Consider the following 14,587-nt stretch of genomic DNA (forward strand, 5'->3'; position numbering starts at 1 on the left):
ATAAGAGCACTAATACAGAAGCTTGAAAAATAGCAATAGGCACTTAAAGCTTGCTGAACAGCAACTCAGCATCAGTCATCAACTGATGTCAGACCAAAGCTTCTGAAAACCGTAGCAGCTAATGAGTGATAAAGTTTGAGTCAAAAATGGTCTGTTTTATCATAAACACCCCTATTACTTCTGTGCAGTTTGAGTTACCAGAGTTAGTTAAAAATGCCAAGTACTGTGTCTTTGTGTCATTTTGCCTTTGGTGTTTTTCCTTGACTATGGCACCAAAATGTAATTTTACACAATAGTTTATGAAATACATTGAAGTCATTTTGCAAGTCATTGACTTCCCTGTAAAGTAATTTTATGAAATGCCTTAATGGGGAGAATCTCTTACAGCAAGATGAATAAAACTCCATGAAAAATATTAAAAGAAAATGCTAGGAGTTGCCAAAAGCAGGAAAGACAGAAGGTTTTCTCTTCTAACTGTGGTGTGAAACAGGTTTTAAATGGTGGTTTAAAGAATAAGTAAAACATATGATTGAACACCTTTTTCTTTTTTTTTTTTCTTTCTTTCTTTTAGGCAAGTCTGTGAATTTTGATGACTATCACGATATCCATATTCCTGCTGTTATCTTAAAGACTTTCCTTAGGGAACTCCCTCAGCCATTACTAACCTTTGAATGTTATGATCATATCCTTGGAATCACCAGTGAGTATTAACTCAGTTTTAGAAAAATTCATACAGCAATTTGAACCGGACCAGGCTAATTCTTAATCACCGTTGTTTGCTAACCATGACTTAGTTGTGGGTACATAAAACTATTAGTGCTTTCAGTGCAGCCATTAATGGGCAACCTCATAATCTGTACCAGCACAAGGTGGGATTCCACCCAGAAGAGGACAGTGGTGTAATTTCCTTGTCAGAAGTTTAAAACATGGGAATCAGAAGCTCTTTTGCTTTGTTGAGTATCATGGGCTGTTCAGAACACTGACATGTAGCTCCTTACCAGGACATATGAGGGACAAATTTCTCTACCACCACTACTGTTCTTTTTGGAGTTTGGCTTAACCTTCAATACAAAAGTACAAACACATTATATTGTTAGATAATGTTTTGTAGACATTAGAGACTCTGCTGTAAGTACGGTAAATAGGCTGTTAATCATCTTTATATTCTTCTTGTGTTCCCTGTATTTGCATTTCCTGATACCAATGTCCACTCTCAATCTTTTTCACTGTTTGTGCATACAGAGGACTCTAAGAACAGCTAGTCCTATGACTAGCAGAGCTAAGGAAGCATGTTTTCCTGTGGATTTGCATCACAAACATGAGCTTTCTTTTGTCTCCTCTAATGCCTAGTGAGAATTGATATCACACAGTAGCATGTTTTCAAAGCAGGGACAGCTTTAGGGTCCATCTTCTTTACCTGGTTGCCTAATTCCACAAAATGTGTAGGCATATAATACATTGACATTGATCTACATCTCTATCAAATCTAATCTAATTGTGCCAACAGTTTAAATGTTGGTGGGGACCAGAAGATGGATGGCAGATAGCACACCAGAAGTCCAGTCTCTGCAGAAAAGCAGCCTGAAAAATCAGTACTTTAGACACTCTTCTCCATGTCCCCCCCCCCCCTTTTTTTTTTTCAATGCATCCTCTTTACTGGCAGTCTGGAAGAATAAAAATCTGCTTTTACACACACAAAAATGCTTTCATTTTGAAATTTCTTTTCTTACGGCCTTTGTGGGATAGAACTTTGAACCTTACAGTAAATTGGAAAGTCCTTTTTCCAAACTGTAGAATCATAGAAAATGATCATAGAAAAAAAAATAGGTGGTCATTTGTATGCTTATTTTATCTTTTGTTACGGTTGTTCTTGTGTGAGGAGAGGGACAGGAACATCTTTTGTATTGGAACTGTTATCTGGGTAACTGCTGTGGTTTAAGCCCAGCAGCTAAGCACCACACTGCTGTTCACTAACCCTCCCCCCTCCCTCTCTGGGATGAGGGAGAGAATTAGAAAGAGATGAAGGCCTGTGGGGTTGAGATAGAGACAGTTTATTAGGACAGAAAAGAAAGGAAAATAATAACAATAATGATAATAGTACTACTACTATTAATGAGTACAAACAAGTGATGCACAATGCAATTGCTCACCACCTGCTGACCGATGCCCAGCCTATCCCTGAGCAGCCATTCCCCCCACCCCAGCTAGCCACCCCTATATATTGTTTAGCATGACCCCAGATGGTATGGAATACCCCTTTGGCCAGTTTGGGTCAGCTGTCCTGGGTCTGTCCTCTCCCAGCTCCCACTGCACCTCCAGCCTGCCCGCTGGCAGGATAGAGCGAGAAGCTGAAAAGTCGTTGGCTTAGTGTAAGCATTGCTCTGCAACAAGTAAAACAGTGTGTTATCAACATTATTCTCATCCTAAATCCCAAACACAGCACCATACCTGCTACTAGGGGGAAAATTAACTCTATCCTAGCTGAAACCAGGACAGTAACATATTAGGGAACCAAGGATCTAAAACCATGAGAATAGAAGGCATTGATTATCTAAAGATCTGATACCACATAAATGTATGAATTATAGAACTTTAATTGTGTGGCCTTTGTCAGGAAGTGAAAGTTTATAATGTTAGCAAGGCAACCCCCTAATAACAGAAGTTGAAATCTGAGATTTATTATAGGTGTACTTGTTCAGGCTGGTATTTTGCCATTGCGGCTCTTGTCAATTTAGCAGAGAACCAGTGGGGCTTTCAGTGACAAATCACAAGCACACATTTTTCCAACACCTGTTTTTTGAGGAAATTAGATCTTAATGGAGTAGAGTTTCCAACTGAGTCTGGTAACATACCTCTGGTAACCACTGGATGATGCTGTTGCAAAGTGAAGGTTATCATCGTTATGAAGTCCATTGCTGTTGGGGTAGCTGAATAAAATAATTAGGGCTGGGCATAAATCTCAACTGCACCATGTTGGTAAAGTGTAGTGAAGACTCCTTCTGAGGTTTCTATGTTTTGCTACTATTCAAATAACAGTACAGAAAGTTTAGTGTACCTAGATACACTTCATTCTATGTAAAATTCTTATACTGTGCCCATCACTGGCATCTGCATGTATTATTTAATATCACTAACATTATTGATGTATTTCCATTAAAAATAATAAAGATAATTGTGTTCAGAATCCTCTGAAGTTTCATACTGTTTTTTATTTGCAAGACTAAAATCAAGGATTCATACATCTACACAATAAATATCTCAGGGTGTTAAGAGAAATAAGTCTTTTCACAAGGCAGTTGTAAAAATTAAGGAAGTAAGGATAGTCATTCAGAATAGAGTAAAGAATAAGGGAATTTCAAATTGATTGCTAGTTTTTACTGAATTAGTCTGCTGACTTTCTGGGCATGATGTTACTCTGTGCTAGAGCTAAGTGAAAAAAAAAAAAGAACAAATCTGAAGTCTGAGAGCAATGCATTGTCCTAGGAATACTAAAGGTTTTTTTTCATGGCAAAGTATCTGTGAAGGTCTAAGTCAATGTTATTTTTGTTTATTGGTGTTTTAAATGTTGACAGCATATGTTGAAATATGGAGTTTAAGATAATTTCTCCTTGAGCTTTTTTGTTATGCAGTGTGATGTCCACTATCTTTTCTTGATGCTATGGTGATATCCTACTTTTTAAAGATGTTAAGCCTGAGAGCCAAGCTGGACTGCAGCAAAGGCATATTCTCTGTGAATACAGTGCAGAAGGGAGCTTTGAACAGGTCTGATCACAGACAGCTGTCTTGGGATGATTTGAAAATTCTCATTCTGGCTTCTGGAAAACACCAGAGCAGTGTGTGATGTATCTATTACATCTCTTAACCTGCAAACCCAGAAAAACACTATGCCTACTTTACGATACTTTGAAATAATAGCGAAGCTTTTCTCTTTAGTGTCTCATCTGAAATATTTTTTACTAGATTTATTGACAGGAGCTGAGAAATAAATTAGCCAAGTGACTGGCAAAATAAAATAAAAAAAAATAAAATAATAGAAACTTGAAGCTTGACATTTTCAAAGAACTTCTTGTTTGGTCATGAAAACTACTCAAGTTACTTTGCCTGGTGTTGCTATACTTCCTGAATTATTTACTCTGCAGAAGGCTGACAAGAAAATTCTTGTGACTCAGATTTTTGTGTCTTACAGGCTAGCTTTGCAGTAGTAAAAGCTACTAGCTACTAGCAAAAAAAAAAAAAAAAAAAAGCTACTAAAGCTACTAGTAATAGCTTTGCAATAGTAAAAATATCAACACAGCTCACCAGGGTATAGCTTCGTGTATCTAAATCAGAGCTTAAGGGAACATTTAACATGCTGGAATTTTGTGCATGCATAGATTCTTCTGTACATCTCTAGCAATGTCAGGGAGAGAAAGAAAAATTGAACAAATGGAGAAAAAACATCAGCACAAATCAGCCGGTTAGGTCAGGCATGATTGTAACAGTCAGACCTTTCTCCAAATTGATGTTAAACTTCCAGTACTAAGATAATTACAGTATTACAGGGAAAAAAAGAAAAAAAAAAAAAGAAAAAAAAAAAAAGAAAAAAGAAAAAAAGTCACTTGGAATAGCATTCAAAATGCATTCTAATGTTTGCATAATTCTTACCCAGACTGTCTAAGTGAGTTTGGGGTCTAGTTGCAGATTTGCCCATCTATAGAAATGAGTTAATGAACCTGCTTAAGCTTACCTCTACAAAGTTCTTACCCATTCAAGTGGCTGCCTCTTAAATCCTTGTCCAAGACTGAAAAGTTTCCTGCAGAATCACAGAAGTGCGTTTGAAGTTAGTAGAGTGCCAAAAGAGCACTTTGATCAGCAAGCATAAAATCAAGGCATGAAAGGTAGACATCTGGATTCAATGCATGGGGAGATAATGGGATTCAAAACAAGACCTTGGAAAGTATTTTCTAGCAAAGAAATTATTTTGGCTCTTTCACTGAATGGAGAAAATACTCTGGAAGTTAGTCTTAGCCAGATAAATACTGAATATGATCGGCTTATACAAAGAGATAGCCCAAACTGTTACAGTGCTGGTGGAAGTTAATAGGGCTGATTTCTGTGGTCAGTTTTACAGATGAATAGCCAAAGTAAATCCAGATGATATAAATAAGGTGCTAGTTCTTGGTAATATTTTGATGTTTTCGAGTTAAATTAAGACTGACTTTGATATTGCAGGTGTGGAGAGCAGTTTACGAGTAACGAGATGTAAACAGATCATTCATGGACTTCCTGAACATAATTATGTTGTTCTGAAGTATCTGATATGCTTTCTCCATATGGTGAGTATAAGCAAAATTTCCAAAAGTAATGCCAATCTTTAGTGCCGCTTCTAACAAAAGCCAGTGCTAAACAGTCTCAGACGTACCTTAACCATGAAATTCTTTAGATGTAAGAAAATCTACTGTGTAAATGAAACTCTGCCTGCACTGAAATATTTAAAAGTCTTCTGTCCTCCACTCCCCATTCACAAATATATGTTTTACTCTTTTTTTTTCCTAATTTGCAGTGAGAAAGATTGACAATGGTGAGTGTGTAATTTTTGGTGCCAGAATAAAACTACATAAAATCACTTTTTTTTTTTTTTTCCAAGGCATAAGTTTTGGACAAACAAAACACTACATTTGTGTCATTTTAGTGAATGGTAAAAATATTAATGAGCTTTGGAACAACAATCAGCAAAGTATTTTCTATATAATCTTTAAAATAACATTTTCCTGTGTAAAATAGCCTCTAATTCTGTAATTTGAATTTACTGCAATGAATTTACTACAATGTTGAACAAAAGCTTTGGTCATGCCATTTTGCAAGGACGGTTGGTATACTTCTGAATAAACTAAATAATTTGTGTTCTGTTTTACTTTACAGCTTGCTGATTATTTTTAACCCCACAAGTGTGAGGGTTTGGGGAACTTCCAGTACCTGTCATTCTCCAGTCATCCTAGTGACATCCTTTTGCTGCCAGTTTATGTGCAGGAAAAGACAGTAAGGAGGGTGTTAGTTTCCCTCCTTTCTGCCTTATCCAGTGCATTACCTTTTCTAGATTGCATTTTTCAAACCCAAGTGCCTAAAATTGAGGATCAACTTTAGCTGACAACTAAATGAAGTGACCCATCCTTCAGAAGTCTGAAGAGCCCACTGAACTAATGACAGATACAGAACAATGCTGATTTTTACCACTGGAGGAATTAGCCCTCTGTAACTATTCTTGGGCTATAATCCATATTCTAGCGTGTAGCGTATTTCATAAGCAGGTACATTTCATCCCATATTACCTCAAAACACTACAGAAAAGCAAGATTAAAGGAAAGACCCTTGATATGACCCTTGCTCAGACAGTGCTTTCAAGGTTCCTGTAATACCTACATGCTCGTTTACTGTTGCTTAGCTGAACTCTAATGCTTTTAAGGAACTCCTGTTACTGGCTATTCTTTTAGCACCTGATATCTCTCCTCAGCATTATGAATCATGTAAGTGACTTTGTTCCAGTAATAGATGCACCATCTCAATGCACTTCTTAAGAGCTAAGCACTTGAGGTGTTAATGAGGTGTGCAAAAGTACTATATAGTGTTTTCTGTAATTGGGCAACAGAACATAGCATTATTTTTGAGTGTGCCTTGTTATGTAAAGCACAGCATCAAGTTGATACTAGTGCTCAGCTATGCAATTTTTGCTGATTCATAGCTTTTCGTCCTTAGTGTCCTGGGGAATATTTGCATGTGGAAAGGTCAAGGGAATGTGAAACAATCTAGGAGCTAGAGATTTCTGTTCATTGCAGATTGGTGTGCGGCGCAAACTGACACAATTCAAACTTAGACCTCTCTACCAATAATCCTAGTTCTTACCTGCAAGCATCAACCTTCTTACGTATAAGAGGCAATTTAATTCTTCCATGAGCTCAGCCTTGAGTAGTACAAGAGGCACTTGTGCTAATTTCATGAAGTGGGATGCGTTGTAATCACTAGATACAGGTTTTGAATACTCTAAGTACAGGCTGATACAGGCTTGTGGAAGAAGAAAAAAATCTCCATTTTCTCTGCAGTCTCGACCCCCTTACTTAATGAAACAGCTCCTTCTAGTCCAAGAGTACTACATCAAGACATTACAACTCCTACAGAAGTAAAAGACTTGCATTTTAAAAATAGGCCCAAATTCCTTAACCTTAGACTGGCAGGGATTTTGCCAGTAAGGAGCCCAGCTGACTGTTAAAGATCCACACTGTCCATCTCCACTTTGCAGTACAGGTGGCCACTAGTGAGGGATCTGCAGGCCCCTTTGGATTCACAGAGAACTGAGGTCTGTAGACAAAATCAGACAACCAGGAACAAGTGGCAAAACAGCACATACAGCCCCTGTCACTATACTTACACACCTTCCCATTCTGCTGCATCTTTCTGTCCCTTTAATCATCACTGATGCAGGGAAAGGGTGGCTGATTTGCCTGAGGGAGCTACTGCAAAAACCTGCCAAATTCAAAATGTCTACCTGGACCAACTGGAAAAAATAGATAAGATTTTGTGTCACATGAGCTATGCTTCAGATCCAAAACCAAAGAAACAAACCTAAGAATTGATGTTTTATCTCAATCACTTGTCCAATTTAAAAGTGTAATTAGCACCAGGAAAGCCTGGAGGGGGCTGGGGCTATGGGGCACGTTGGGAAGGATTAGATGACTAAACCTCGTGGAGGAGATACAAGCAGTTGGCACATATGTGCGGATAGCAGAGAGTAGGGGATAGAAACTTGCATTTCCAGTCAGTTTGTGGGAGTGTTTTAATATTTAGTAATTTTCATCTGGAAGTGGCTTGTCAACTTCCCTTAAGCATTGTGAGTACAAAGACAAAAAGATGGTGATGTCCTTGTATTTGTAAAATGTGATGGTAATTGGTTGTTTCTACCTTCTATCATTACACTGCTGAAGTTTCTACCTTCTATCATTACACTGTTGAAGTTCATTATGCAGAATAGTGGCAGACTGGTGTCATTCCTGCAGTATCCATCAGGGTGCTGGGATGCACGTTTGTGGAGTCCAAAAATTTTTACTGCTTTGCTGGGGGAAACTGGATATGCAATCTGGAGTGGTGGAGATGTATATTTTGTATTTGTTGATGTGGCACTAAATCTTCAGCATTTACTTCCAATGATGAGTTTAGCAATTTGCAAGTTTTATTTGAAGGTAAATAATAAGATTTCTAGAGGCCTTTCTTTCAATATAAGTTGTCATTACATAATGATTTTTTATACGTGTTCCATATAAAAGAAGGAAGAAAAAAGAAGGTCAAAGAAGGAAAAACCCAGCAAGCTGGAGTTGTGTAGTTCTTTCTTGCTACACTTTTTTGTGATGTTCAGATGATTCCTTTGAAGATAAAATCTAGGTCCTTGGAGAATTGTCTTTTATTAACATGTCAAATTGGCAGAGCAAGTGTATTCTCACTTGAAACAGGTAATGGTTAGTAACTTTGTGATGGAATCAAAGAAAGAGTCTAGGGGAGTTAGTCCAAATGCTAAAGATGCCAATTGTATGGCCAAAATCTTGTATTCTTCTTGTAAGAAGCCAAATCCCCTCAGGGAGGGATAAAGCTGTTACCACTGTTATGAAAGGGCTTCCTTGCTTGCAGCTTTTGATGAGCAGCAAAGATTATTGTGGAGAAAGAGTAGGATTCAGCTGCACACTTTTTCTGGGATCTGCTGAGGAAGGCATTGCTGCACACTGCGGAATGAGAACAAGGTAGAATGAGTGCAATGTCTCCCTTGAATTCCTGAGCATCTACCTAATTGATGACTCACAGGCAAGGCTTAGCATAGCTCTGCCTCAGACATAATCACTGGTTCATTTTATGTTAAGAATTGTCTCTCTCAGGAGAGAGGCTGTGTCGTGGGTATTTTTGTTGATTGTTTTGACATGGACTGCCTCCTTGAAATGTTCATGAAGCGGTAACAGGAAAGAAGAGGTGGATTTATCTCAGAGTTAGAAACGGTCTTTGAGACAGTGGACCTGAAAATAAAAAAAAATAAAAAAATAAAAAAAAAGAATTATAATGCAGCTCTACCAGCAAGTTGCAGTGTTGTTGCTTTGGGCTGAAGCACTGGCATTTGAGGAGATGGGTAGTTTGATCTAGATGTGTTTCAACAAGCACTCAAAGACAGCACCTGTACACCTTGCAGGTGAGAGTATGTCAGGAGTACCCTCAAAAACCATGGGAGAGGCACCTGCAACAGGTTTGGCTACTTCCACCCTCCACTGCCCTTGGGTAATACCATGTGCTTTTGTGCCACCACAATGTAGCTGACCCATGTATGCTTAAAGTACCCTCCTTAGGGTATGCAGCACATGGTTTTAATTTCATGCTGTAAAAGCACACCAATGTGATAGGCTGCAGCAGAGCTCTCACATTATTTTAGAGACTTCAAAGTGAAAGAAACACCAAAAAATGATTTGTTCTACTCAGCACATTGCTCAGTGTGGATGTAGCCAGTGTGGGTCTCTTGACCTGAGAGCCAGAACACCAGTCCATAACCTTGCTGCATTTACTTGAATCCAAAGGCAAGCTTCACTGTCCATCTACCAGCAGGGTTATACCTAGGTCTGTGCCACATTGTTAGCAGGGTAATTGTCATTGTCCTGATTGTTTTCCCTCATCAGTTACTTTGGTGGTAGCTTGCTACATTGCTATATGTGGTACATAGTCTAGAGAGAATGATGTGGGTTTTCTGTAAGGTCATGAAGCAGGCATCATTGTTTAATCTGGTGACTTTTTAGTCTTGCATTGTGAACTCAATCCTTTGAAAAGGTAGTTATGGCTCCAGTATGTTCTTATTAACAGCCCTTCCTTTATCCAGCCCTGCTTCATGACCTTAAAAAAAAATTGGACCCTTTAATATTGGCAACATCATAGTATCTCTAATGGCCTAGGAGGGTAAAGGAAAGATTGGAAGGAAAAATTGTACCTCTTTTTGGAAAAAGTAATTATGGCTAGAGAGAAAATGCTAAGCTTTTGGCACGTGTGCTTCTTCATGTCTCCCAAAGAAAACATTCATCCTGCATGTGTGTCTAAAGGATTTTATATCCCCTGATGGCTGAGCAAGAAGGCTTCTCTCTAGGTAGAACACTGAGGAAAGTGGGGTCATTCAAGGAGGCAGAAGGGAACAAAACCTTCGTTACTGGGTAGAGGGCAACTGGACTTTATGCATGTACTAAGAAGTGCTCACATGATTATAGTGTTTCTTAGATTTTTCCTTTACTGCCATCAGACTTTTCACAATACTACTAAGCTGCCTTTTCAGGAGGCCTTATGGCAAAGGCAGAAATTGAGAGGCAATGAGAAGCAAAATTTTTGTTTTTCTCTTCTACTTGAAACTCTAGCACACAGGATTATATAGCCAATTCTTCCCCATTCTACTCCAAGGCGACAACTTCAAAGCAGCCTGCATGTCACAGTATGTGACTGTATGGTCTTCCTATGACAGATTACTGCTTACCAACAACTGCAGCCATCAGCCTGGGAAGAACTGGCTGAATTACCTATGTCAGGAAGAACAAACTTTCAACTAGCTGGCTGTTTGCAATAGCAGGGAACCTGTCAGATATTACACCCAGACCTTATTGGCTTTGGATACCAGACATGCAATGCAGGAGGGCAGAATATACACAAATTCCTTGCCAAGATCATACAGGGAAGAAAAATTATTTCTGCTACCCAGTTCGGGGTTCACATCTATAGACACACGAAGGATACATCATGCAGGTACAGAACAGATTTCAGTGCTGAATATCTCACCTACAGCCCATTTACACCTCAATAGCTTTAGAGGAATTGGATGAATGTGGAGGTACTTGGAAGTGAAGTCATGCTTCAGTGGAAGAAAAAAGTTCTTTTGAACCCTCACAAACAACTTCAGAACTTTGGAGGTTTATTCTGTAAAAGATGTAGCACAAGCAGATGGAATAGCTGTTTCTGCTGTCCTTCTCTGCCCTCCAGCACAGATAACAACAGATTCCATATAGAAGACTCAACACAATTATTTTTCCTAGCATAAGGAAACAGTTCAGTCTTTTTCCTTGAGTTGCTGAAATCTTTTCTTGTGGGACACAGACCCCAGTAGTCCCCTGACTCTCAGCTACATGGTCAGTCCTGTTAGAAATGGCTCAGTCTTCAAAATAGGATTAAATAAAAAAATAGGATTTATTAAAAGAATAGAGGTAAGCAAACAGCACTGGGTGCACCGGGAGTCTCCGCTCCACCAGGACGCACACCAGCCACATCAAGTACCTGATTTTTATACTCCTAGACTAATACGTATTCATTACTACTTCTAAAAAAAACCAGGTTATTATAATTAGCTTCCAGGGTCCAGTCCCTCCTACTGGAGCATGCGCATCAGTCTCCAGTGGTCCCTCTGGGGGTCTCTAGGGGTCTTTCATGCTGAAGGCTCATAGTCTTCCTCTCCAAGTTTTTTTCTTGTCCTTTCCCTTTGTACTCCTTGGCACCATATCAAGTTTATACAGCATCCCCTGCAGGTCTTGTCTCCTAGCCGTCCTTCAGCTTCTTTTTTTTTTTCTTCTTAATCTCTTGGCCACCTGGCCAGATATCAGAGGCTTGCATAGTATCCCATAACAGTCACTAGTTGTTATCAGTTGTTCTGAAACCCCCGGACATCAAAGACTTCATACAAACACAAATAGCTTTCTTATTAAAACATTCCTCATCAGCCATTCACAGGGACAGTCAGACCTATAGCAGTGTTAAGTCAATCTCGAAGAAGACAAAAAAAAAGGCTGTAACTGTTAGAAATAGAAGTTCGGAATAACAAAAGTAAACAGGTTCATAAATTTGAGGAGCATTTTCTGAAGACTTGATAAATTGACTAGAATGAGGGGGAGACTGGGACACACTGCATCTGTGGTTCAAGAATTAAATTGCCAGTGCAGGACCCAGAGGCAGACAGGACTGTTCTTTGTGGACACGAATTGTTAAAACATTCCTCACAGTCCTGAGGCTATTAAGAAGCTACTGATGTACCTGTGGTCAGGGTCTATGCCCGTCATTGGCTCATCCTCAGTATGGGGGAGTCTCATCTCCCAGTCACAGGGCATGCATCTGCATATACCTATTTATGTTTATATCTTTTCAGGTTTCACATGAGAGCATATATAACAGAATGACAGCATCCAGCCTGGCCTGTGTCTTTGGCTTGAATTTGATCTGGCCGTCTAAAGGAACAGTTTCACTGAGTGCTCTGGTACCTCTGAATCTCTTCACTGAACTACTGATAGATTTCTACATGAATATATTCAACTCCCGAACAGTGCCTGGTGAGGTCTTACCTTAATGTTCCCAGAAAGGGAAATGACGTTAGACTGCCTAAGGAAAATGTCTCCGTGCCTCAACTGGTAGGAGCTTTATATTCAGTTCCCTCTCCTGTAAAAAAACAAACAAACAAACAAACAAACAAACAAACAAAACCTTTCAATACAGAGTAAAGTTTCTATAACTTTCCAGGTACCAAAGACATTGAGAGAAGCACAGTGCCCCATGTGTTCCTCTCAAATGGGAGAATATGAACATTCAAAGACCTATAGGTCAAAGTGAATCCCCTTATTAAACTTGAACAGTTGACAAAAACAGGTATGTTAAAAAAAAAATCATGACAGTAGGTGACACTGTTATTTGTTTAGGGATCTGAAGACCTTACTATATGACATTATTTTCTGGGGCCATGCAGAGCTAAATTCTGGACCACACCTGACTGTACAGCTATTTTGTTGTTATTTGTTTGTTAGAAATTTCTCTAAGTTAATAAAGATGGAATCAATTTTTAAGATATTAAAATGTCTAGACCTATTTTTCCCTATATTTAAGTGTTTTGTTTTATACAGAAAGGTGTGTGCAGTTGTGGCATGTCAGGCTTGCTGCTGCTGTGAAGTATTTCCTGGATAATATGAGCTGTGCAGACAGCTAGCTAGTTATGCTTGCAGATTTCTAACTTATGCAGTTAATCACTGTACCTACACATGCAAAATGTGTGGAAGGTCCTTTTTATTGTAAGTTTAAATGAAGAACAATAATCTTACATTTTTACTCTTGGTACTTGTAACCTTTATCAGTGGAACATTAGTGAGTGCATAATAGATAATATAGAATAACTTTGAGAAAAGTACTCCTTATGTTTGGGCTGCATGCCTTTGCAGTTTAAGTTGATGGAAATTTGTTCTTCAGATTGATTTCTCTAAAAAGCAGTAACAGCAATAAGTTGGATAATATACCTAATGTCATTATTATACATCTAAAGTCTGTTATTAGACTCAATGTGAATAATTAGCCAACATAAAGGGAGATTTTTCAGTGTTTCCCTTCTAACTATGCCATTGATATTGCTCGTATTTGATGAACTCTAAACCATTACTCTTTCATTGTTTAACACTGATTAGTGTGGGTTGGTGTAATGAAATTATTGGTGTAACGAATTTTTGCTTGCAAAGCAAAAGAAAATGGTTAAAAATAAAAGGTAAGCAGTATTTGCCCTAATGTTCACATCTTCCTGCTTCTACAGAACTATGGAAACAGACTTCAATAGAACTACTTGCCTCTGGAGGACAATTTAGACATCCCCTCCTCTGCAAACAAAAGCTGCTTTTTATCCTGAAGGTTCTAACTAGTTGATGACTTGTACTTCTCACCTTCCTCTCAGCAGTTATGAATTGCCTCCCTATGTAATGGGTGCAATAAAATCTTATTGCAGTGGGTAAAGATGATTTGTTTTTTTCAGCAATTTAGGGAAATAACCAAACATTCTGAGGGCTGTCATGCTGGATGTGCCAGGCCTTCATTTGCCCAGTAGGTGTCATCTATAGCATTAGGCAATGATTTGAAATTTGAAAAATACAGAGGCTTTAGAGCAAGATCCGTTAGGACCAACTTTCCACATCATAGTCATGTGTTTTTGGTAGTTTGTCCAGTGTCTTAAGGACAATTTTTTGGCTTTTGAATATTTATGAGTAAGAACCACATATGACTCCTATTTAAATATAAAATTATGCATAGTACAAAGAGAATAATTAATATTTATTCATGATTGTTGCATTTCAGCAAAAGGAGGTTGCAAAGGACACAACTGTCTAGATTTTGTATTGCAGTTAATATTGGTTTTGTCTGAGTTATCAGTAACAGCACCATAGCTTGTGTTATGGAAAACACACGGTTCTGCTCAGTGCTGTTCAGTGATTTGGCATAGCATGGTTCTGTGAATCAGCAGCGTGTTCTTAACATACGAGGAATGTGGCTTCAAGCCCGTGGCTGAGGCTGGGAATCAACAAAACCTGAATATTTTTCCACTTTCTGACCTTGGTAAAAATACATATGTATAACTTTTAGTCTTGCCATCTGTAAAATGAGGTAGCACTTGGCATAAGAAAAGTGCTTTGAGATTAAATGCTGATAAGCAGTATAAAATGATTGTTTTCCATTTCCTTTGTGCTCTTCCAAAAATCTAGCGGTATTAAATGGCATTTTAAATGTAGTAGTCTTAAGACTACACTGCATAATGGGAATGTGA

The 14,587-nt window shown here is 38.5% G+C and overlaps 1 protein-coding gene across 14 annotated transcripts in view; it reads left to right on the forward strand.

The window, feature by feature from the left end:
• Nucleotides 1–14,587, forward strand: part of LOC311429702 (rho GTPase-activating protein 8-like) — a 144,127-nt gene that overhangs the window by 93,008 nt on the left and 36,532 nt on the right. For 7 of the 14 annotated variants that reach the window (XM_084505851.1, XM_084505844.1, XM_084505848.1 and 4 more), the window contains 3 exons: nt 572–700; nt 5,212–5,315; nt 12,167–12,858. In XM_084505851.1, the coding sequence (XP_084361977.1) occupies nt 572–700; nt 5,212–5,315; nt 12,167–12,364 (431 nt within the window). In that variant the 3' untranslated portion in view covers nt 12,365–12,858. Of the gene's footprint in view, nt 1–571; nt 701–5,211; nt 5,316–12,166; nt 12,859–13,585; nt 14,486–14,587 lie in introns of those variants that run through there. The other 7 variants (XM_084505845.1, XM_084505850.1, XM_084505846.1 and 4 more) reach the window with 3 other exon arrangements.

This window comes from Aythya ferina (genome assembly GCF_964211825.1).
Source record: "Aythya ferina genome assembly, chromosome: 1".
In the NCBI taxonomy this organism is placed as follows: Eukaryota; Metazoa; Chordata; class Aves; order Anseriformes; family Anatidae; genus Aythya; species Aythya ferina.